The 24,641-nt window shown below is 56.2% G+C and overlaps 1 protein-coding gene and 1 long non-coding RNA gene across 2 annotated transcripts; both read right to left on the bottom strand.

Moving 5' to 3' along the window:
• Nucleotides 1–9,133: 9,133 nt before the first annotated feature.
• LOC121092143 lies at nucleotides 9,134–14,822 on the bottom strand. The gene is made up of 3 exons (XR_005829205.1): nucleotides 14,725–14,822; nucleotides 13,801–13,875; nucleotides 9,134–11,824 (listed from the first exon to the last, which is right to left on the bottom strand). It is a non-coding gene; the product is annotated as an uncharacterized LOC121092143 (long non-coding RNA).
• Nucleotides 14,823–15,550: 728 nt separating this feature from the next.
• Nucleotides 15,551–17,303, bottom strand: POU4F3 (POU class 4 homeobox 3). Its single transcript, XM_040604157.1, has 2 exons — nucleotides 16,847–17,303; nucleotides 15,551–16,558 (listed from the first exon to the last, which is right to left on the bottom strand). Exons 1-2 carry the CDS (start codon nucleotides 16,964–16,966, stop codon nucleotides 15,674–15,676), a joined length of 1,005 nt encoding a protein of 334 aa, XP_040460091.1. The 5' UTR covers nucleotides 16,967–17,303; the 3' UTR covers nucleotides 15,551–15,673.
• Nucleotides 17,304–24,641: the final 7,338 nt, after the last annotated feature.

The following is a 24,641-nucleotide window of genomic DNA, read 5'->3' as shown; positions in this document are numbered from 1 at the left end:
CGGGCTGGGCCCTGGCAGAGCGTGGCCCCTCTCACCTGCTGCCAGCGCCTCAGGGCAGCTGGAGGGCTGCCCCCATGGCTGCGTCGGTTTTAGAAGGGAATAAAAAGGAACAGAGAGTGTGCACCAGGTGCTGGAGGCAGAAGTGGCTCAGAACATGCTGTGGCAGCAGGAGAAGGCAGCATGAGGCAGCTGGTGGCCTGATGCAGGCTACAGGGCCCCGCACCCGCCTCCCCAGAGGCCAGAGGGGTGCTGGAGGCAGCTGCGTGCCTGCTCCCTGCACCAAGGGGACATCTCCTGTGCTGGAGGCTTCAGGGCTGGCCCCAGCAGGGACAGAGATGCAGAGTGTGGGTGGCTGTTGCTGCTTCCCTCTGCCCCCATTACCACCACCTTGATAACGGGACACTGCAGCTGCATCCTGCTCTGCCTCGTGATCCCCGAGTCCCTAATTGACATAACTGCTGGCAAAAGTCCTAATGTAGACACGGCTGCACTGGCAGAAGCTCCTTGAAGATGCAATTTTGCCAGTAAAGCCTTGTTTTGATTGGGGTAGCTCATTTCTCCTGCTGTAGTTTGATTTACCGTAATGGCACATGGTTGCATTTGTAGTAAAAAAACCTGCCAGTGTGCTGGGCATGCGTGGAGCTGCTGCTGGGGCTCCCTGGCCAGGGCAGGCAGCCAAGTCTGCAGAAAGCTGCTAGATCTTGCCCAAGCCCTGCCCAGGCCCCAGAGTTCCCCTGGGAAACCAGCAGCTCTGCGGTGTGCTGCAGGGGCTTGGCTGGGGCAGTGAGACCCTTGTGTGGGAGCTGCTGGCCTGAGCCATCTCCTCCCTGAAGCCAGTGGAAGGGGCTTGGGTGCAGGCTGTGGCAAACAAAGCCACCGGTAGACGTTGGGGTGACATGGCTTGTGAGGGTGCAGGGCTGGGATGGAGCCGAGAGGCGTGAAGTGCGTGGCTAGTCCCTGCTGCTGCACTGCCCCAAGGTGCCCCGTGGACTTGGAAATGAGGGCTCATGCTGTGCTGTGTTTACTGTGGGGCTCAAGGAGACATAAGCAGATCCCTGCTGCCCTGGGGAGATGGTGAGCCCCATCAGGGTGGGAGAGGACCCCTGGGGAGGTGCCAGCAGGGGGTCCAGGTCTTGGGACATGTTACAGGTGGGTAACAAGCTGAGGACCCATTATATCCAAGTAACATACGTGAGAAGTTGTGCAGTCAGTGAAGGAAATGCACTTCCAGTTCAGACACCCAGTCCTGTGTTTCTTTTATGGCTCCTGTAATTGAAACACTTGACACACACGGGAAAATAGGTATTGCTGTGAAACGCTTGCCAGCCCTGACTCATCAGGTGAGGGCTGAGAAAACTAAATTTACAGATAAAGCCTGCAATAGCCTGCTGCAGGAACTGGGAGCTCAGCTGTGGCACTGATGTTGCATTTGAGCTGTAATGAGCCATAAAATATTCTGTTGGAAGGCCTCATGCAGCTGAGTTACACGTTACAAAAGAAAAAGCCCTGAACAACAGGGAAGCAGATCTTTCCCCCCACAAGGCTGCATTTCGTGTGCCAAGGGACATTGCCACCTCTCCCGGCTGCGGGGAGGATGCCGGAAGCCCCCACTGAGCTATTGGGTCTTTCCATCTCTAACTGCTTTGATTTTGTGATCCCCCTTTTCCCATTCCTCTCTTTGTGTCAAAAAAGCTGTCAAATAATAAAAATAATCAGAATTACTGAGGGACCTTTTGGTGGTGCTGTGATAAAGAGACTCACATACTTTGATTTTGCTGCTTGGGTTTTTTATTCATTCTGTTTTGCTGGAAGTCGCTGCTGCTGTGAGGACTTTTTGACAGTTGAGCAGGCGGCTGGGGCTCCCCGGGCCTGCATGCCCCACTCCACGTTCCCAGCATGGCCTGGCCACGAGCCCAGGTGGCAGCAGCTCCAGAAGCCAGGGGTCTTCTCCATTGCCTTGGCCCCTCCAAGGAGCCATGGGAAGGAGCTGGGGGTGACCTTGGCTGGCTCTGCCCAACCGGCGAGATGTGGAGAGCCTGGCTCTGATCTCTGTGTGCAGGGGAGATGGAGCCGGGAGTCCCCACCCTGCCTCCCCCTTGCCAGCACCGCCAGTAATCAGAGCTTTCTGACGGCAGGAGATTAAAACAGGTTTTGGACATGATAGCTTAGATCCTCCCCAAACAGTGGAGCTGTCTGTCTTCCACTAGTGCCTTTCATCCCCCTTTTCATCTTCGTGTTTCAGGATTGTCTCAATAATTTATTAATTACAGGCTGGCAGATAGGAGCATCTGCAAGGCCCTTTCCCATGTTCGGGGAGAGCTGTCCCCGTTCCACATCCCCCCTTACTGCTCAGCTTTATTTTCTCAAAACATTTCAGCCAGTAATTCTCAGACTGCAGCTTTTTCAGGAGCAATTAATTGTGAGCTGCAAAACGCAAGTAATTTTCAAAAATTTGATGGCAGCTACCTGTCCAGCAGGATGTGGCTTTTGGAAATAGTACAGTTTATTGCACTAATATGTACTTTCCCTTAGATTTCATTAAAAATCTGAACTCTAATAACACAGTTCGCTGTTTGTAGGGACACCCTCACTAATTAACCAGCAGATAAGTCTCCAGGAGTGCAGATACGAGGGGGGACTGATGAGCCACAGCCCCTGGATGCACTCAGGTGGCACCAAGGCTGCTGCAGACCAGGACCTTGCTGGTACTAGCTCATCTATCTGGGCAGAAAGTCTCGGCGCTGCTGCTGGGCTGGTGGCAGCACTGGCCGTGCTGCGTGGGGGAACAGGGCTGCAGCAGGCACTGGCTCGGGGTATAGATCCCTTCGGGGGAAAACCCAAACATAAACCAACTGCAGCGCTTCTGCTGCTGTGATGGTGCTGAGGTCTGTTAGGCAAGCCGGGTTCTTTGGGAAAGCTGGTGGCCAGGGTGCCCGCAGCAGCCGGGGTTCCCCACTCCCCGGCTCGGAAGCTGCTGGCTCTGTCTGCCACAGAACAGCACAGCGCGGCTGCCGCTGCCAAGAAAGAGCATTCTCCACGGAGAATTTGAATCTGCAAACCTTTCCAAATATTTAGATCTCTGTAATTTGAAAAGGACTGTTTCTTACATGGTCTGACTTCTCTGCCAGGCATAAGGAAAGGATGCTTGAAATTTCCAGTTTTGGATACTGCCGCTCAAAGCTGCCCTGTTTCCCAAGCTTCCTAGGTTCAAAGCGAGCGGCCTTTTTCTTCCTCATTGCAGCTATGTGACATGAGATGATTTTCAGCACTTTGGTTTCCTCTGGCAGAGAGTGTCACAGCCCTCAAGCTGCGGTGGGCTCCCACGAGGGCTGGCACCCCACACTGCCACTGAGAAGTGCCTCCCATCTGTGGAGCCACGATCAACTGTTCGGTTGTGCAGGCTCGCAGCTGCTGACATCTTGTCATTCTTTTTTAATTTTTTTCAGATTTCAGGTTGAAGTGTGATGCCGAATTAAAAATTTTGCCCTGGGCTGTCTGCAGGGCCTCTTGGCTGCTGCAGTGCCAGCATCTGCCAGGGAGACCCCCAGGTCCCGTGTCAGAGGGCAGCAGCCCCGGGCGGCAGTGGGGGGATCCCACTGGTGCGGGTGAAGGCGGCACTTGCTTTCCCAGCTCCCTGCTCAGCCTGGCATGTCACCGCTGCCTGGGGCAGGTCCATGGGGAGGGAAGGTCCCTGTAGGGTCTGCTCGACTTCAGCCTGTCCCGGCTGCCAGCATTCAGCGAGCAAAAGCACGGCACAGCTTTGGCAAAGGGGAATGCCGCACTGGCTCTGGGCATCCCTTGAAGATGCTTTTCCCCAGGAAGGGCAGACCTCCCAACGCCACAGGCAGCCACTGCAGCACCACCCTTGGCCAGCACCCTCAGCAACCCAGACACGTCCAGTATGGGGTGAACTGGTGGGGCTGGGAGGTGTGCAGGCTCACGGGGAGGGAGAAGGGAGCAGCCACCCACACACCACCTCTGTCCGAGCCCTGGGGCCCCATCTTGCAGCCCTGTGGGGGCCAGTGGGGGCTCCCTGGGGGCTTGGCTATGGCTATGGCAGACACTTGCCGCGTAGGGTAAGATAAACAGAAAGGTCTTAGACTGTAGTTCTGATCGGGGTCTGGTCCTCACTGTTTCGGTAACATATCCATTTTTTCTGCTGGTATATTTTTTTACATAGAATAGCGATGCTTAAAATGGTAATTGGCTTCACTCTGGCTAACTGCATTTCACAGCATACCTATCTGTAGAACAATCCTCATATTTTCTGACTGCTAGGCTATTAAACTAAGGGCAGAAAAAAGAATTTATGGTTGTGCTTTTCTGTGAGGTTTAAATAATTATTGGTTTTGGAAACAGTACTTTGGAAATGCAGAGGAAGGAGTGGTCCTATGGAAGCCTGGGGAGCCAGCAATGGGGTGACTAGCCCCTCGATGCCCACACTGCAGTGGTGGTACCTGCCACACTGCACTGTACCGCATTGCACCGCACTGCATTGCACCATGGCACACCGCTTGCTGCCCACCCCTCTGTTTCTGCAGCCCTGAAAGGAGATGGTGTTGTTGCAGCCCTTCGGTAACCCTGTGATGGGCTCCAGAGGGGGGGGTTGGGGCTGAAATGGTAGGGCTGGCCACCCACCTCCCCAGGTGCAGCATGTGCTTGAGGTGCCTGTGCACTGGCTGTGCCCCTGTATGTGCTGGGCTGGGGCTGGCCCGTGCCGGCGGCCGTGGGGAGGCACTGGCCAGGTGCTGTAGGGGAGCAGAGGGGTCTGGGTGTTGTCAAATTTTAATAGGGCATGTCCCCATCTGTCGCATCAGCTGCCAAATGGCATGATGCATTAGGCCCCAATCTGGGCTAATGCTTTTCCTGCATTTATATGAAAAAATCCTGTTTTTTCTGTATGAGGGAAGTCCATAGATTCTTCCCAACATGGCGAAGAGGGCTGTGGAGCTTAGCTGTGGCAAGGGCTGCAGAGACAGGCAGGGGTTCATGGCAGTGCCCAGAGCCAGCCAGAGCAGAGGGTTTTGCTCAAACTCGACCTTGTTTGGAGCTTGTAGATGGAGTATAGCTAACAAAGCCAAACCCAGCCTCTCCACTTGCTGTTTGCAGCACGATCATCTCTTGCAGCTCCTTGGCCAGGATGGACTGTGCCCAGACCGTGCCACCCCAGCATGCGAGGCCTTCTGAAAGCACTTGAGCCCCTGACTCTGTCAGCTGCCCACCGCTGCGGACCCGGGAGCTGGTCTGGCTGGGGATGGCACGCTCAGCCCCGTCCTGAAATTCTGGGGCACCCAGGGAAACGTCTCCTGCCTGAAACCAGCCACAGAGCTGACACTAATAGAAAAAGACCATTAAAAAGCTCTGTGATACTCTGTTCTCCTGCTTCTGGTCCCTCTTTCCCTTTGTTGCTGCTGGCATTTTATGAATTATTGATGTGCCTAGGTGCTGCTGCTCTCCCGTTTCCTCTGCTGCTGCTTCTGCTGCCGCAGCCGTACCAGACCCACACTGTCCCAGGGCCAGGCTGCCATCAGGCGATGCCCTGGGAGGCGGCAGGAGGGGCTCAGTCTCCAGCGTGTCCCCACCGCCGAGCAGCTCAGTCCCCGTGCTGGGCCGCAGACCTGGGCTCCTGGTTGGCACTGGTGGGGCCTTTACACAGATGTAGAGATGCTCTGTGTGCTTCTCTGCTCATATGAGGCTCTTCTCCAGCTCCTGACCACAACTTCTACTCGTCCCCAGGTCCCTTCTCCAGCCCACACCGTCAGGGGCTTCTACAGGCTGTCCCAGCTCTCTCCCTCAAAGCACAGGACCCGTGGTACAAGGCACACTGTGCAGGGCTCATGTTGCAGATGTGATTTGGCAGAGCCTGCTGCCTGGGGGCTGCTCGGCCCCAGATGTGCCCATACAAAGCCCCATACCAGTGTCACCCCAGGAGAGTGGGGTCGGGGTGGCTGTGGGGAATCACCACAGGGTCAGCTAAGGGGACAGCCCAGTGACGGCTCCATGTCCCTTCCTGGTGGGAAACGCAGGTGGGGGTGGCTGTGCGCCAGCCTTGTGTAAGTGCGCGTGACAGGGTATCAGGGAAAGGAGATCTTCCGTGGAGCATTGAAAATGTGCCTCTTTCCCTGAGAGACCAGAAACACTCCGTCTCTGGGGTTAATATTTAATGAGGTGGTTTTAGGATAGAAGCTGTTTGCTGAGGGACAGGGCAGACATGCTTTCCTGCTCATGTGGCAGTATGGAAGGGTGACAGCGCTGCCGGGACGGTGTCCATGGGGCTGCTCCTGGGGGAATGAGGCTGGCGGAGGCAGTGGGGTGGGAGTTGCAGCAGCCCAGGGGCTATGGCACCCGCAGCTGCCCACCACAACCCCTGCGCAGGGGCTCAAGTGCAAGGAGGTGGGGGGGCTGCAGCAGGGTGATGGGATCCATGCTGGTCAAGAAGGCTGCTCCCGATCTGGTGTTCATTTGGTTGCTCAGGACTGTGGTGAATTGGAGCAAACCTGCTCCTCAGGCTCTGCCTCAGCGCTGCTGTGCTGTTCCGGGGAACAGCATCGATGTTAAATCCCCGGACACTGCGTCTCATGGCCAATTTGCTCAGGTTTCCTTGGTGGGGGCTAATGTGTTTTCCATGTTAACGTGCCTGCACGTGGCATCCAACCCGACTGCAACATGGAGCCGTTAATGCTACATGACTGGCTCACGTGCCCCATTTGCAGGGGGACAGGGGCTGTGCGCATTGCTGCTGCTCTGCTCCTCCAAAGCTTTGGCCTGGACCGACCCCAGATTTACAGTAGTTCAGTTTCCTCATTAAAGCAGGAAGCAAATGCCTCCTGCCACCCCAGTGCCTCTGACAATGAAAAAACTTGCTCTATACAAAATATTTCAGGTCTCTTCACTGTTCTCCCCCCCAACCCCAGAAAGCTACTGGGAAAAAGTACAAAAACTGTCTTTGGAAAGACCAGCATTTAAAGAAATATCAACATTTTTCCTAATTATTTCCTTCTGTCTTTAGAGTTATTTTTAGTGGTGAGGCATTTCAACCCTGATGGCAGCAGCAGTACTTGGTCAAAACATCCCCTTAGAGCTGGCCCCCAGCTCCCCCCCACCCCCATCCCACTGGCAGCTGCCTCTGAGGTTCCCCTCCCAGCAAAGGCATCCACCAGAGCCCACCCTTGTTGTCTACCCAGAATCACCATCCCTCAACCTCCTGTCCCATTGCTACCCCAAAGAGACCCCCACACTCCTTCCTCTGCTCCTCAGGAACATGATGCTCCAGGAGGAGAGGCCAGCTGAGGAGGAAGGGGCAGGACAGAGCATGATGAGGGGTGGAGGGGTGGGAGCCAGCCAGCAGCAATGGCCATGCTGGGGATGGAAGGAGATCCTCCCTGCTAGCAGCGAGGCACAGCTGGAGCAGACTGGACACATACTGCAAAAAAAGCACCTGCGTGCTGCCTGTCCCTCGGTGAGTCCCCAGAGCCACGGCCATCGGCCGGCTGGGGAGCTGCAGAGCACAAACCCAACCAAGCAACCAACAGAAGTTCAGATTTTTTTCAGATGCTTTTATATGTTCTCATTACATTACTTAAAGAAGGATCTCTGAGTTTTGCTTTTTCTTTTTTATTTAGGCAGAAAACTGCACTCAGGCCATAATACGATAACTGTTGTAGCCTAAGCAGTTTTGGCATTTGGGGAAAAACAGATGCACTCTGAAGTAACAGAGTTATTAAACTTTAACTACAATTCTGACTCACATCCTTGACATGTTTTGCTCCTGCTCACAGAGCTGCTGAGGGAACACATAAGCGCTGGGCTCCACCAGAGCAGCACAGGGGGCTGGTGAGCTCAGGGGCCAGCTCAGTCCCTCAGAGTGGAGCAGCACAGCTGGCACCCCACCGGCATGGGGGTTCAGTGGGAAACAAGCTGGCCGCCTCTGTGGTGGGCTGCGGCACACAGGACCCTCCGGGCAGGTGCTGGCGGGTCTCACAGGAGCTGGTGCAGACCCCAATGCGGGGCTCGGGCTCCAGCCCAGGGGCACATTGGTGCAAGCTCCGGGCAGCTCTGGGGGAGCCTATCTGGTCACGCTGGCTTGCAGGGAGCTATAGGTAGCCAGGTGACTTGCAAAAATTAGTTTAGGCTCTGGCAAATGATGGGTGACCATGGGGTGCTCAGCTGAAGCTTCCTTAGCTAGGCATCCTGCTGAGGTCTTGAAAATTTAATCCTCCCAAAATAATTTCCTAATTTTTTAGTGAGTTTGTCTTCTAGGCCTAACATCCTTTTATGTATCTTTTGTTGTGTGAATTATATAATGTATTTGGGCACACTCTGTGAAGCCCTGTCCCACAGGTAGCTCCGAAGGAGGATTTCAAACACAGGAGATGAAAGGGATGTTCTCTGCATGCCATAAATACCACAGCTCCCGCATATGGCCCTGGTCTCAGCACGCCTGAAGAGCATGATGGGCTCCAATCCTTCCCGGTCTCTGCTCCCCACCACCGGTCGCACAGGCAAGCCCAAACACATTGCGGCCTCCCCAGTCCCCATCTCCCCCCCGACTGCATGCTGCAGGGGAGCCCCAGGGAGCAGGTGTCCACTCGAGCTGGACCCTGGCTGTGTGCTCCCCCTGCCAGCCCTCTCCCACCTTTCCTCAGCCCAAAGAACAGCTTCAGCTGCTGTTCCTGTTCAGAAGCAACTTCCAGATGCAAACAGAGGCTGTGGGACCCTTTGCTGTGAGGCCGAGGCAAAGGAGCATCACCTCCAGCGGCACCAGACCCAGCTCCCTTGGACTGTCCCGTTGGTGCAGAGCATCGCAGGGCAGCATCCCTTGCCGCCCCACAGGGACCAGTGCAGCAGAGCTGGGCACCGGCTCTGGGGCTTGTGCTCTCCTCTCACCCTGGGAAGCGCCTTATTTTACACACACACACCGATCAGCAGAAGTCTGGTTGGGAGGGTGTTGCAGCACAAACTAGTAGGCTGCAACAAGGCTTTTACCATCAGTCAGATTCTACTGTCTGTGCTGTTTCTCCTTCCTCCAAAGGTCAGACCACACTACTCATCCATCCAACCCCCTCTCCCACACTCCTCAGTGCCATTTAACTACTTAGCAGAACGAGCTACAGCTGCACATCATCCATGTCAATCAACCCACTGCCTTCCAGGCAAGGCCACAGCTGCATATTGTCAATGCTAATTAACCCACTGCCTTCATTCCTCTACAGGAGGGTGCTTAAGTCTCACTTGCACGAGCAAAGGTGGCTTGGAGGGTGCTGGTGATGGGGTCCTGCCGAAGTGGCCCCAGCTCTCACATCCACCTGGCTGGGGCTGCGGGGCACTGGGGCAGCTCTCAGCTGAGCCAGGTGGCAGCAGCACTGGAAGCTGCTTCTCCCCCAGGCAGCCCAGGGCACTGCCTCTCAGATCCTGCTGAGGGGGGTACCGGGGGGATCTGTCCCCTGCACCGTGATACTCCCTCCAGCAACACCCCCAGTGCTCCCAGGATCCAGCAGCAGGGCTTGCTCTCTGCAAACAAGGGCCCCGGTAAACTTGTGGAAGGCATGTGTTAGGCACACCAGCCTCAGGAAGAGGAAAATCAAAGGTTTCCCTGCAAATCCATCTGCCCTACATCTCCTCTCCATTTTGATCTCCAAACTCATGCAAGTTTAAAAAGCAAGTAAATGCTGCCAGTGTGATTAACATCCCCACCTGCTCCCTGCTTCTCTCTCCCCTGGAAAGAGAGGCTCAGCTCACCTGCCTGGTGGGAGCATCTCCTTCCAGTGTGAGGATACAGGGAGTCAAACCAAGATGGTTCCACTGAAAGTACAAAACACGACACTTCTAAATAGGCGCTGAATTATTTAGCGCCCTTGCTCTACCCAAATGCTTTGCTCTTTTGGTGGGTGATGCCTTGGTTCCCCCCCAGCTTTTCTGTTATGACAGTGAGTAAATGGAGAGATACCGCGCTCTTCAAACGTTTATAAATAATAACCCATGTCAGGATCGGGCTGTGGCACTGTGAACCAGGCAGGGTGCGGGGTGCCAGGGGCAGCGCAGCACTGGTGCTGGCAAGCAGTGGCAGGGATGGCCCCCGCCGCGGGGTCCCCATGCAGCCGCCGGCCGGGGCTGGTAGGCATGGCTGGTGCAGGCAAGTGCCTCCCCGCTCCCCTTGTGCACCCTGGGAGAATGGGAGCATGTAGCACTGTAAACCTCGAAGGCATGGACTGAAAGCACCAAGGGAAGGAGTAACCCCAGTGTGGGGGTCAGAGCCTGGGGGTCTCAGCCACAGCCCCATCACTGCCCGGCGCAGGTCCAGACCCTTCAGCACTTGGCATCCAGCAGCTTGGCATTTCCTTCTATGCACAAGGCTTGTGGAGCCTGTCACACAGCCCCATTCTTTAGCTCCCTATTAATTCTATTGTCTCATACATTGTTAAACGTCAGGCTAGGGGAACCATACAACAGGGCACTGGGTAACTGTTACTTATTCCTGAGCTTCCCAGAATGTTCCCAGAAACATTTAGTTAATCCTCAGCACCCCCTGACAGAAAAGAGCACATCCGCAGAGGAGACAAAATGTTGTTTTCCATGCAGCCGGTTTAATTTTGGCAGTATGCTATGGCCAAGAGTCCCTGCTCTGACCCCGGTGCTGGCCTTCTGGATCCATGTACAGTGAAAAAAAAGTGTCAGACCCTGAGCTGGCCCTGAGCACCCACACACCCCGCTGCCTGAGAGGGGGATCTGGGCGTTCAGCAGTTTTGAGACCACCTCTACTTTACACTGCATTTAGGAGCTTCATTTTCACTGGGTAGGTTGAAGATGTTTACCATATGTCAGTACCATTTTACGATAGCTGATCTACATTTATGTAGTGTTATTGTACATTTTTAATTCTCTTTGGATTTAAAAAACAGTCAAAGCATTTCATTTTCCTCTGTGTATTGTTTTGCTCTTCCATATAAAATTCTATTGAGAATGTTGTGACATGTATAGTTCTAAATTGGCTTAAAGAAACAAAGTCTAAACCATGTCTTGATGATGCAATAAATTTGTTGCTAACATTTCCTGGCAAACTGCAAAGCACAACTAGTGTCATTACAGACAAATTTGCTTAATTGCTTTAAAACACTGTTCTGAAAATAACTAGTGAAGTGGTACTACTGGAAGGAGTTCCTTCTGCTTTGTGTTGGTGTAAGGTGGCACTTTCTCCTGAGTCAGTGAGTCTCCACGGACCTCCCGTCTCTTCGCTGTGAATGCCCACCTCAAGCCTACGGCCACAGGCTCTTAGCACCCCTAAGCTGGTCCAGTTGAACTGGCAGGTGATGGGGGATGCAGTCCCATCTCTGTGCGGGGCTGAGCACTGGGGCTGGTTTGGGCGATGACGAGCCAGCAGTAGCGTGGGCTGCGGGGGACTGCAGGGGACAGCTCCACTCTCAGGGTCCCCAGCTCACCCTGGAAACCCCGCTCGAAGGCAGGTGGATGTCCTGGGGCTGTTCTGACCGCTGCTCCCTCACCGAACTGGGTGTAGCTGGGCTGAGCCAGGCTGGGCTGGGCTGCCCAGGGCGCCGGGACTCCAATCCTCTGGCCCCAGCGCGGTGGGGGTAGCCCCCCAGAGTCCCACACCTCTGGGGTGCAGGTGCTGATCCTCACTCCAGACATGTGGGGCACAGCCCTGAGCACAGGGGTCTGGAGCGGAGGCTGGGCGCTCGGCACAGATCCCTTCCAGCAGAAACTGCTTTTCTAAGGAACATTTTTCATTCCACACTGAATGTGTTTCCCAGGCAGGGCGAACATCCTCCTTACAAACTCGGGAGAAGTGAAACCTTGGGGAGGGGAAGTGCTGAGAAGAAAGAGCCTGGACATTAGGACTTTTGCAGCTGAAAATCGTCAGTTCTCCAGGAAATAAACATGGCCCCAGCTCCAGCCTTGGTTCCCCGTGCCAGCGGCTGCCTCCTTTCACCTGTGCCTGGTGCTGCCCCGGTGCGTGAGCTGCTCTGTGCCCGCTCTCAGGAGCAGCTGGGAGCTGGGACCCTCAGCGGGGCTCTGCAGCTCCCACGGGACACAGGCACATGGGCACACACACCCCACATCCCCCCCATTCACATCTGCACTGTAGCAGCAGCTGCTGCCTTGCTCCCACACACCCCAAGACCCCTGCACCCCCACCGCCGCACCCCCCAGCCCCAAACCCCCCAGTGCTGGCTGTCCCTGTGTGCCCCGTCCCGAGGCCCTGGCCTCCCTGGCCTCCCTCTCCCCCCTCTGCCCCTCCCCTCCTCCCCTCCTGCACCTGCTTTGGTGCATCTGGGGGCTGCCCCCTGCCCCCCCCCCCCCTCAAATCCCGTGATATCAGATGTGCTTCTATTGATTTCCTCCCTGCATTTGTTTTTGTTATTCATTATTAATGGGATCATTTTTCCATCCTTCGTGCATGAAGGCAAATTTTGTGTAAAAATCAATTGAGTGAGCACCGCCAATGGCTTGTTTGGTTTTCTGTGCTTTCATCTCTTGTGCGCAGTCCCCAGGAGACAGAAAGCAGGATATTAAGGAACAAGTGCGGAATGGGGAAAAAAATAATAAATCAATTGTTAGTGGTTCAGAAACCATAGACAGGGGTTTGCCTGCTGAACCTTTGTCTCATACACACACGGGCTTCACTGGGCATTTCCCTGCCCCCCTCCCAGTTCAGCAGGTTTCCCATTCCCCTTTCCCCAGGCTGTCACTGAAAGGGGATTCCGTTTCTCAGCAGGTTTGGCCTACAGTTTTTATTTTACCTGTGGGAGGTGGGCTTGCGTGTGTGTGTTGGGGGGGTGTTGAGGAATTAAGTGTCCCAGGGTAGGTCTCACAGACCTGCTGACCAGGACAAGGATCCCCAGCCCTCCAAGAAAACTGAGGGTCCTGATCCCCACACACCTGGAGGGAACAACAGGGCACGAGGGAGCTGGGGTTTGGGTTTTGGTGGCAGCTTCTCACAAAACTGGTGCCCTGTGAGGGTGATGCCAGCATAGCCTGACTGCAGCTGACAGAGCCAGGGCCAGCACTGGCCACCATCCAGGGTCACAGTTATGGCAGCAGCCCCTGGCCCCTAGGCAGCAATGGAAGCCCAGGTGTGTGGGGATGGAGGGAGGCCAGGCAGGCTGCTGGTGAGGGGCTGCACCTCCCGACCAGGCTTCTCCTGGTGACACTTCTCACCAGATTTATCTGGCTGCTTGGCCAGAAGACAGAGCTTCACATGAAGCCTTTCAACAGCACAACAGATACCAAAATGTGAGCAGTGCCTCATGCGCGTAATGCATCTGCATGCATCCCAGGGCACTGAGTGCGGGATCAGAAATACAAACCTTACCGTTTAAGAGCAGCAGCCAGTAAAACTCTTATTTGCAGTTCCCAGCTGCAGCCAGAACATGGGTGCCTTGGCTTCCCAGGGACGGGGTGGGGGACAGAGAAGCCAGAGGTGACTGTGCTTGTGGTAGCAGAGAGAAGGTGACTGGAGACGAGCGCTGCACACCCGGGCCTGATGCTGCCGCCAGCCAGGGATCCTGCCGAGCACAGACTCCTGCCTGCTTTCCACCACCCCGGGCACTGACTTCTGCCTTTAAGGTGCTACTTGTTATACCAAGAAGAAAACGTGGGCTTGCTTCTTTGTGCATTCTTGGCAATAAATACAGGTTCTGAACTATTCCCACTGAAATTGATTCCCCAGCTCCAGGAAGATTAGATGAGTTTCCTGTGTCACAGTGTATTTATCTGGCACCAGAGCTTTGGGAACCAAACCCAGGGAAAGACTAAGGCATCAACGACAATTAAAACAGCACATACCTGACCTCCAAAGTAAAAACCCAATTGAAGTGATCAGGTCCTGTGTGCGATAACTGGGCAGAGCAAGGCATAAACCTGCACATGCAGAGTGAAAATAAAGCTAGAATTTGCAAAGAGTAAAATCTGGGTGCAGATGCAGTGCTCCCTGCAGCTCTGCCTCCCTGCAGAGAGCAGCCGGGTATAAAGGAGGGCGAGCAAGAAGGACCAGGTGCTTCAGATCTCCCCGGTCAGTGTATTTGAGGGGGAGAAGGAGCTGGGACAGTAACTGCAGGTTTGGGAAGGTCCGTTTAGGACTTGTTTTACACCTTTAAGCCCATCTCTGGACCTACGCAAAAGGGACAAATGCAGCGTTGTCACAAAAACATAGCAAATCTGGGCAAACCCGGAACAGTCATAAAAGGTAAAACTGCGGTGGCATCTTTGCCACCGTAGGAACCAGCACGCTCCCGCTCCCCTTCCAGCGGCGAGCAGGCGGCCGCGGCCAGCACCCCGTGAGGTGCCCTGCAGCGGTGGGCAGGGGCCGGGGCCGGGTGAGGCTCACGCCAGGGTCCCGCCGGGCAGGCAGGCTAGCGGTCCCGCTCGAGGGCAGGGTTAGGGGGTTTACGTTATTTCTGCTGCGCGCTGGAAAACAAAAGGCTCTTGAAACGGCGAGGGCTTGCGGTGCCCTGCAGCAGTTGCAGGCTGAATGCCACCCTCTCACCCGAAGGTGCTGTCCCGGTGGGTCCCGCCCGCTCGCCACCCCGGAAGTCGAACGAGCTGCCACGCCGGAGCCGAGCCCCGCTCCTGCCCCGTCCAGCCGTGGCCCGGCCGTGCCCGCTAGCCCGGAGCCCCGACGGCCGCGGAGCCGGTCCCCGGCATGAGCCGGGACGAGCGGGGGAGGCGGCCACGCACGGTGCCGAGGGAAGAGAGAAGAACGCCCCTTACCTGGGTTTGGGTGAAAAGCCCCGGCCGAAGCCCCCGCGGGCGGCGGCCCCAGGAGCGGGGCGGCAGGGAGCGGCTGCCTGCTGGGCAGCGGGATGCCGTCTGAGCTGCCTCCTGCCCCTTTTATGCTGCGGTAGGCGATTAATATTGCATCACCCGTATTTTAAATTTTCAGAACCCGCAATATAATGTAATGGCATAAGGGCATTTATTATTAAAGAACATTTGATTGGGGGAAAATCATTGGGGCCGATTGGAAAAGCGCGGAGCGAGGGAGCGTTCTGGCTTCTCGGCGAGCTGCAATTAAAAGGCGAAATTTGTAAGGTCCTTCCCTGATGGGGGGGGCGGGGGAGACCCGGTTCTCGGGTTTGATGTTTGTCACTCATTGAAATGCTGAAGCGAGAGATTCAGAGGAGGCTCGCGCTTCGGGCATTAATTTTTAATCGTTAAGGTGCTTCTGGGAATCGTAAATAAAAGCCTTTTCCCCTTCTAAACAGCGTTAGACGTGAACCCGCCATAGGTTTGGTCGGGGGGAGGGTGCTTCACCCGACGGGCGGGAGGCGCGGCGCAGGTGGCTGCCGCCGGGTCACCCTCCACAGCGGCGGCGCGGGCGGCACCGGGGGGTCCTGCGGGGTCAAGCCCCGTTCCGTGCCGCCGGGGGTCCGCCCCGCCGACGGGTGTTCGTTGGTTTTGCGCTTGCAGGCGTTCCGTCCGCTGCTGCCGGCGCGGGGCGGCGAGGAAAGACGCGTCCCTTCGGGTTGAAAAATAAAGCTTTATTCCGGGACGGGGCGGGGGTCCGGCGGGGGAGGCGCGCTCCTCCCGGCGCGGAAGGCGGCCCGCGGACCCCCACTGCCGCGCTGGCCTCCGCTGCCGGGGCGGGCTGGCCGGCGGCGGGGCGGGGGTTGGGGGGCGCGTCCCACCGCGGGGGCCGCGCCGTCGGGGCCGGGCGCCGTCAGTGCACTGCCGAGTACTTCATGCGCTTCTGCTTCTGGCGCTGGTTGCAGAACCAGACGCGCACCACGTTCTTCTTGAGGTCCAGCTTCTCGGCGATGGCGGCGATCTTCTCGGAGGAGGGCCGGGGCTGCAGGGCGAAGTAGGCCTCCAGAGAGCGCTTCTCGGGGGCGGCGATGGAGGTCCGCTTGCGCTTGCGCTCGGCGCCGGCCAGAAGCTCGGGGCCGGCGGCGCGGTCGCGGTGGGCGGCCTCGGCGCCCTCCAGCCAGGCCTGCAGCACCGGCCGCAGCGCCGTCATGTTGTTGTGCGACAGCGTCAGCGACTCGAAGCGGCAGATCGTGCTCTGGCTGAGCGAGCCCACCCCTGGCAGCTTCAGCGCCGCCAGCGCCGCCCCCACGTCGGCCTGGGTGACCCCCAGCCGCACCCGGCGCTGCTTGAAGCGCTCGGCGAAAGCCTCCAGCTCCCGCGGGTCCGAGTCCGCCTCGGGCGCGGCGGGCGGCGGCGCCGGGCCCCCCGGGGGGCCCACGCCCACGGCCAAGGGGCCCGCGGCGGCCAGCGGGTGCGGCGGCAGCGGGGCGGGCAGGGCGGGGGGCTCGGGCAGCCCGCCGACGGCCAGCGAGGGCGAGAGGTGCTCCAGCAGGTCGCCGCCGTCCAGCGCCGGGTGCGGGAGCGGGTGCGGGTGGGCGGCGAGGGCGGCGGGGTGCGGGAGGGCGGCGGCGGCGCAGGGGACGCCGCTCATGGCGTGGTAGGTGGCGTCCGGCTTGAAGGGGGGCGGGGGGTGGTGGTGGTGGTGGCCCTTGGCGTGGGGGACGATGTCGACGGCGGCCAGAGCCTCGGCGCGGGCCAGCAGGCTCTCATCAAAGCTCCCGAATATATTGCCCTGCAGCTGCGAGCAAGAACGCGCATGGTGGAGTCAGTGGGGAATACTGTCATCTCCGGATGAAAAACCTGCCCCGGCACCGCGATTCCTCCTCAGAGCTCAGGTCATAAAAATTAATATGAAGGCAGCAGCCCTGCTCGCGCAGACGTGTGGATCAGAGACAGGAGCGGGAGCGGGAGAGGGGGGGAGAGAGGTTCCGAGACGCGCGATTGTTCTGGCGACATGAAAAAAACATTAAGCCGGTGCCTGTCAGAAAATGTGCCTTAAAGCGGTAATTACGCTTCATCTACATACCTGCGGGGCCGGGAGGCAAACTCTGCGCATTGCCTCCGCGCTGGAGTGCAGGCTGGAGAACTTGGGCTCCTGGAGGGCGGCGTGCATGGCGAACGGCTGCTTGGCGTTCATGGCCATCATCTTGGCGCGCCTCGCAGGTAGGCAGCCCCTGACATCGGCTCGGGGTTGTCTCTCTGCCTCGCCACTGCCCAAGTGAGCGATTTTCGATGGCAGAGCTTCCCCTGCGCGCCCGCTCGCCCCCCCCCCCCCCCTGCTTCTTCACTCATCTTACACGCTGCCTGCCAGGAACGGGCCCCGCGCAGGCGTGCTGCGCCGCGGGGGGACGAGGGCAGCGCGGGCACCGTGCGGGCAGTGGGACCTTTCGGCCCCCCCGGCCCCGCCGCCGCCCCACCGCCGTCCCCGCTCCGGGCGGCGGGACGCGCCGTCTGGGCCGGGGCCGGGCATCGCCGAGCCGAGCCCCCGGGCAGCCCCGGCCGAGCTGCCCCCCGCCCCTGCCCGAATCCTGCCCTTCCCTCGGCCGGCGAGGAGCGTCGGGGACCGCGAGGGGAGGGGCGGGAGGAGGGGGCGTTTCTTCGCGGGCGAGGCCTCGCGGGCTGAAGTTGGGACCAGAGGGACCGTCCTTCCTCTGGACCTGCTGCCAGGGCTGCTTGCTCATCACTCAAAACAACCTCAAATCCCCCCGCAGCCCGCGCAGGAGGGCTCCTCTGCCGCCCCCCAGCCCGGGGGTGATGCCGCTCGATAAACCAAGCGAGCCCCGGTGTGTCAAAGGCAAAACGCAGGGCTGACCGGAGCCCGGCAGCGCGGCCCCGGCGGAGCGGCAGGCACGGCTCCAGCTCCGCCCCAGCTCCGCACCCAGCCGGGTTCCCCGTCCAGCCCCGCACCCCTCTCTGGCAGCCGGCCCCCTCCGGCCCCCACACCGCCCCCCGGGGTTCATGCTGCCGAAGGCAGAGCGGCGGAGCCCGGCCCAGGGGCTGCAGTACCTTCATGGGGGGTGCGCTGCCAACACACCCCCCCACTGCTGCGAGCCTTCATAAATCCCGTAAATACGTTCTCAAGGACAGGAGAGTGCAGCCAACGGGGAAGTGCTCAGCGAGCTGTGCCACAGCGGTGTTACGGGCTGGAAACACCTGATCCTGACTTGGTGTGAGAAGGCAGGAACCCACCCGCCCCGAGAAAAATAGTCCTGAAGTTGGAGTAACTCTACTACTGAGCAGTTGTTTTATTCTTGCTCTCCTCATCTTCATGTATGTTCAGACACTACTACACTTTGATGGTCCAGGGATTAAAGTATTTTGCAAGTGTGAAATTTGAGGTTCTTAAACCAAAAGTAAAATCTACTCCTAGATTTAAAATTTCCAAAGAGTTTTACAAATCATAGAATCATCAAATGGTTTGGTTGAAAGGGACCTTAAAGATCATCCAGCCTAGTGCACTGCCACAGGCAGGGACACCTGCCACCAGCCCAGGTTGCCCCCAGCCCCGTCCAGCCTGGCCTCGGGCACTGCCAGGGATGGGGCACCCACAGCTGCTCTGGGCAGCCCGTGCCAGCGCCTCGCCGCCCTCATGGGGAAGGATTTCCTCTAATATCTAATCTAAACCTACCTTCTTTCAGCCTAAAGCCATTCCCCCTTATCCTACCGCTAAATAGTCTTTAAATCGTTTTGAAACAACTTTTAATAAATAATAAAAATTATAAGTTTTTTAAAAAAGCAGACCGAGAGCCGAAGGAGCCGCTGTCTGGGTTTCCCGGCACATATGCTGCGGCGCGGTGGCGGTGCCGCTACGGTGAAGCGCGTTTCCTTAGGACACGCACAGCACAGGGGCTGGCAACGGCTGTGGCCCCTGCGGGCCGGGATAGGGCTGCGTGGCCAGCAGCAGTGGCCCGGTGGCGACTCGCTCGCGGGGGAGGGTTCGCGGCCGCCACGCGCTGCCCCGAGGGCGCGGGTGGGGGGCCCTGAGCCGCGCGGGGCCGCTCCCGGCGTCAGCACCGCGGACAGCGCCCGCCGCGAGTCCGGCAAGGGGAACTGTCCATGGTGCTGACCCGGGGGGGCGCGGGCGGGGGGCGCAGGGCGGGGGGCGCAGTGCGGGGGGCACAGGGCGGGGGGCGCAGTGAGGAGGCGCGGCCGCTCCGCTGCGCAGCGGTCTCGGCCCGCCCGCCCGGGGCGCGCAGCCGGGAAGGGGCGCCGGGGCCGGGCGCGGGGAGGCGCGGAGGAGCACGCTGGCAAAGCAGCTGCCTCCCACCGGGGGGAACCGGCGCGTCGTCGCCAAGCTCCGTGCCCTGATTTATGATAAAAAATTTAAAGGAAATCATTTATATTTCAGAGGGCCTAAATAGCTGCATGAAAGTTTTATCTAAAGTGCCACCATATTCATAGGCAGTGCTGCTGTGTTGGAAGTAATTAATAGAGGGATAAATTTCAGGCCTGTGTTTTGTTTTTAATCCTCCCTGTATTTAGTGCTGTCTGGTTAACGTAAATAAACAAGACGATGCAAACAGAAAGCTGGGGGTGAAGCCCGAGGTGGTGTCTGTTGGTCAGAGCATGTCTCCCCGGCTCCAAAAGCACGTGCATTGGGCTGTCATTTTTCTTCCATCTCTCTGCTGTTGCTTTCTTCCCTTTCCAGCAAGGAGGAGATGTCGGAGACCTCACACACCTCCTTCCCCTGCTCCCGTGTGACACATGCATGCGCCATTCAGTGGGCACCCTGCAGCCGAGCATCACGCATTCGGATACAGAGCTGGGTTCGGGGCTCATGTTGCAGCTCAGAGCACCCTTCCGTCACAGCCCACCCCAGGAATACCCTTCCTGCCCACCGATTCTAAGCACAGTCCTTTCCTTCCCTCCTGAAGGCAGCTGCTTTGAAAGAAACCGGACTGGGTAATGTAGCTGCTGAGCTCCCTTTAATTAAAGCTGTAAAATATTGATGTTCCTGGCCCTGTCTACTGATGTTACACCTTACAAACAGAGGAGAGAAGTCCAAAGGATAAACAATAACAAGTTAAAAGAGCCCAGATAGTTTCTGATGGCAAACCATCTGCAGACTCAAAGGTGTCACTGCAATAGATTTCAGAGATCATTCACCTACTGGTAAATAATTAATGGCATTCTGGAAGAAAAAAGAACACAACCAAACCCACAAAACCCATACCCTGATAAAACATCACTAGTGACTCATTGAAAATCTGAAGGTAAGAGTCAGATTAAAAGTGTGTGCTATTTTTATTCTTTGTCATAATTCAAAAATTGCTATCTGTTTTCCTGATATTCTGGAAAATGGAAAGCATTTTTTGCTACCCATCTACCCATTCACCAAAAGATTCTGTTCTTATTTAGAATTTAACTCAAAGGCCATCACCATCAGAGTGTTGTTGACAGGTTCTTGGTTTCATTAATTCAATTTAGTTTAAAAGTTACATAGTAAGTGCTTTACACAGGACTGATGGGGAGTCTGAAATAGAAACATTTTATTTAACACAGGATTCATGCTGACACCCTCTCTACCATGGATTGTAAGCAGCACTACTACAGTCACAAAGCCAGCATAACGTGCCTCATTTTCTTCAGTGGCTATTTGGAACAACCACAGTGCTTCCTGCAAATCTGGCCCTCTGGAGCAGATCGCTACAGTACTTACCTTGTGAGATTTGTAAGCTAAAACATGTGCAGCTAACACAGAGATGCTTCCCTTTGCCTCACTGGGGAACGCAGCTGTGTGCACCTGCTTTCTGTCTCCTGCTTTAGAGCCTTTGCTCCCCTGCCCTGCCTGCCCCAAGCCCCGGCAGGGCTGTGTTGTCATGTCCTCACGTTTGTCTTCACTGTGTAGCTGAAAAAGAACTCATGTTTTTCACAATCAAGTTTCATGTGATAAAATAAGTTCTGTTGCTGAGATGCAGCCTGTTATCATAGAATCATCAAATGGTTTGAGTTGGAAGGGACCTTTAAAGCTCACCTAGTCCAACCTCCCTGCGACAAGCAGGGACATCTTCAGCTAGATGAGGTTGCTCAGAGCCTCATCCAACCTGGCCTTGAATTTTTCCAGGGGTGGGGCATCCACCACCTCTCTGGGCAGCATGGGTCACCTCATTGTAATAAATTTCTTCCTTACATCCAGCCTGAATCTGACCTCTTTTAGTTTAAAACCATCACCCCTTGCCCTGCTGCAACAGGCCCTGTGATGCAGCCTGTCCCCACCTTTCCTGTAGGTCCCCATTAAGCAGTCAAAGGCCACAATAAGGTCTCCCCACAGCCTGCTCTGCTCCAGGCTGCACCACCCCAGCTCTCTGTCCGTCTTCACCGGAGAGGTGCCCCAGCCCTCTGAGCCTTCTTGTGCTCCTCTGGACCTGCACCAAGAGGCCCATGTCCCTCCTGTGCTGAGGTAACCCCCGAGCTGGGCGCAGTGCTGCAGGGGAGTCTCACCAAAGCGGGGCAGAAGCCCCTCCCTCACCCCGCTGGCCGTCTTTCTGGTGATGACCAGGACATGGCTGGCTTGCTGGGCTGTGAGTGCATGTTGCTGGGTCATGTCCAGCTTTTCAAGCACCAGCACCCCCAGGTCCTTCTCTACAGGGCTGCTCCCAATCCATTCTGCTCAGACTGGCTTGATACTGGGGGTTGCCCCAAGCCAGGTGCAGGGCTTTGCGCTTGGCCTTGTTAAACCTCATGAGGTTCCCACGGGCCATTTCTCCAGCCTGTGTGCCTGATCTGTGTGAAGGAAGAGTGGCGAGTGCTGACTTTGGAAGGCTCCTGCAGAACCTGGGTTTGCACAGCACATTTCCAGTACCCTGAAAGCGTGAGCCATGCTGCACCCAGTATGATACGGCTCTTCCACTGCACAATCTGATCGAGGAAATATCTAGGATTACCGAGACAGTCAATTATTCATCAGCTAAATAGCCAAGCATCAATTACCTGGCTTGATTCTCTTATTCATTAAGGAGATTGAAGAGCCCAACTTAACAAAGCAAAAAGAAAGTTGCTAAGTTACAGGAGCTGCCCGGCTCAGTAGCAGGGCCACACCATGTCAGGCTTTCAAAGGGAAGGGATCTGACAGCGAGGAGGTCTCCGAGGCGATAGTGTCACCCAGGGCACTCAGGTTTTAGAGTCTGTTCCTCCACAGGCCTGAAAGCACCGGGGTTAAAGGAAGAGGCAGGACTGCGCCAGTTATAGCTGCTCCTTGATGCGGGTCCAGCGAGAGGTCAGCTGAGGCCTGACCCAGAGGAGAAGGCTTGAGAGAATGAAAGGTGTTTTGAAGAAGAATTTGAAGGGCTAAAGCCAGAGGGGCCAGAGAAAAACTATGGTCATTCTGGAAAGTCCTTAATTTGAGTGAGGGTGGGATGGAAACTACTTCAGAGAGCAAGTGGCATCACCGCAAAGGTACCACTCAGCAGAGATCCTGCAGCAGAGGGTTCTTACAGGCAGTTTAAGACACGAGCATGTCTTCCACCCGTCCTGAGTCATCTCCCTGTGCAAACGGGCTGGGCACTGAGGGGCTCAACAGGTTGCTGGGGGTCACCACAGCCCGGTGGGCAGGGATGAACTCGAACTCAGAGACTGAAAGAAGCGTGGAGCCACAGGAGGGGGGTGCCCACTGGCTGCTGCAGGGGTGAGCCCAAGGTGTGTGTCTCCAACAGTCACAAGGACAAGCTGTGAACCGAAGTTAGAGCCAGCCTGCATTCTGCAGCGCCTCCCACAGTGCCTGGTAAAGCCCCACGGCTCCCGTCTAAGCTGCACACCAACAGTAAAAACAACCAAAAATTTGCAGTGAGGGTTTGACAGACAGCCCCCGTGCAGCATGGGCTGGCCTGACCAACCTGGCACAACTCGGGGAAATAAAGGCGGCTGCCGGTGCTGGCATTCTTTTTTCAGAGGAATGGATGAAGACTGGGAGCCATGGGCCTGGGCAGCTGTGCTGGCTGTAAGGACCTGGGCAGTGAGGGACAAGGACAGTGCCTGTGCTCTGCCTAGAGCCAGGGCGTGCAGTGCCGGCAGGGCAGGGTGGGCTCGGAGCTGGGTCCCAGCATCCACCTAGGGAGAAGGTACTTCAGTGACACAAAGCTTGAGCTGACGGACTGTGTCCTCCCAGACTGCTGGAGCCTAGAAGAGAATAATAGCAATAAATCAAAAGTCAGAAAGCCACAATGTATATAGTTATGCAGCTAAGGACACAATCTCTTGACCATTCTGTGACTGCCTTACAGGAATCTGGGAGAACTACAGAGACACGGCATTTCATTGAGACAAGAGACAATTCTAATTAAACAGAATTTTCCAATAAATACCTGTCTCATCAACATTACCAACCTACTCTGGTAAGAACTGTCCCCAGGCCGTGCAGCCCTGCAGTCATCATGCAGGTGGGTTGGTGTGAGCACCAGCTTTCCCAGCACGGCTCCATGCCCCGGCTCTGCCCGGGGTCCCCTGGACATACCGGCTCTCCCTGTGAGTCCCTGCGTGGATCATGGTGACCACGCAGCTTCTGCTCCAGTTGTGGACCTTGGTGCCAATCTTGTGACGTGTCCTTTCCTCCCATATCTTTCTCTTCCATGATTTGTCTTTTGGTGTTCCTACCCTGTGCCCTCTGGCATGGCCGAGACCTGGAAAGCCGGTGTTGAATAAGGCCAGGGCAGGGAAACCCACGGGTGTGGAAAGCAGAGTAACTATACGCAGGTCCTCTTGCTCGTGGTGCTGGAAGCAGCAGTGAGGGTCCCCTGCCAGGACTCCGTCCCTCACAGCTCGGCCCCGCTCGGCCAGGGCTCCCCATGCCAGCGTCCTCTGTGCCAGGGCAGCCAGCCTGGCTGCTGAGCCCCCCTCCAGGGAGAGGAGGGGGGAAGCACCCGGGGTCTGGGTGTTGCTTCAGATGAAATGAGAAGTGCTCCCCTCACCTTCTGTCATTGCAGAAGAAAACGAAGCTTTGCTGGCTGCATGCAGGGGAGCTCTGGGAGAGCAAAGCCTTGGCTACGTTACTGGTCACAGGCAGCCGGCACCAGCAGCTCCGCACCGCTGAGCCTGTGTTTGCAATTATTAATCCTACATCAAAACTAAAAACCCTTTAGTATTAGAAAAGTGTTGTGGCCGTACTAGAAAATCAGAAGCGCCAAAGCTACACTGCGGCATTGAAATGCGTGTTTAATGGAGGCAGAACAAACAGTCTGTCTTCTAGCAGCAGCATCTGGAAAGCTGATGCAATCTTATTTTTTAATTTTTCAGTAAACAAGGTTTTGATTTGAGGTCCCAGGAATGCAAGATGCCAGACAGTTCTTGCTAACTAGGAGGTCTTCCTTGTACTTGTTTGTAATGTGCATGAATTATAGAACTTGCTTCTTGTATCATTCCCTGAAATTAAAATGGTAACAAAGGACACATCGGTGCTTGTTAAAAATAAACCCGATCTGTTCCTGATGGAGACAATAAGAGCAACATGACAATATTTTCCAGAGGGAGGTGGAGCAGAGCACTTATCTGTCAGGCATCTCTTTCTCGTTATATTTGCTCCTAATTCTAGAAATACATCTAAATGTAGTCTAACAGGACTCTGTTCCACAAGAAATTAATGAGGAACAAACATTAATTATTCATTTCCTGAAACAGTAGGTCTGCTAATGTTTTTGCTAATCAACAAGTCAAACAGCTGTATCTTTGTCAGGGCAATCTTGGGGAGGATGGAGAAGGAACAACATTGATGTGTTGTACCAGACTGCCCCCAAAGCCTTGCCCTTAGTTTGCACATTTCTCCATCAGGAATCCAGGGTTTCTGCTGCTTTTTAATGCCATCCGTTGTTAGAATGTCAAACTGAGACACT

This window comes from Falco naumanni, chromosome 8, assembly GCF_017639655.2.
Source record: "Falco naumanni isolate bFalNau1 chromosome 8, bFalNau1.pat, whole genome shotgun sequence".
NCBI classification, from domain to species: Eukaryota; Metazoa; Chordata; class Aves; order Falconiformes; family Falconidae; genus Falco; species Falco naumanni.
The sequence above is the reverse complement of the archived record's forward strand: the minus strand, read 5'-3'. Positions and strand labels throughout refer to the sequence as shown.

Excerpts from the sequence above, each read along its gene's own strand:
- POU4F3 (XM_040604157.1), bottom strand. The coding sequence starts at position 16,966 with ATGATGGCCATGAACGCCAAGCAGCCGTTCGCCATGCACGCCGCCCTC. Across the intron at positions 16,559-16,846 it reads TTTGCCTCCCGGCCCCGCAG|CTGCAGGGCAATATATTCGG; the intron begins GTATGTAGATGA and ends TCTTGCTCGCAG.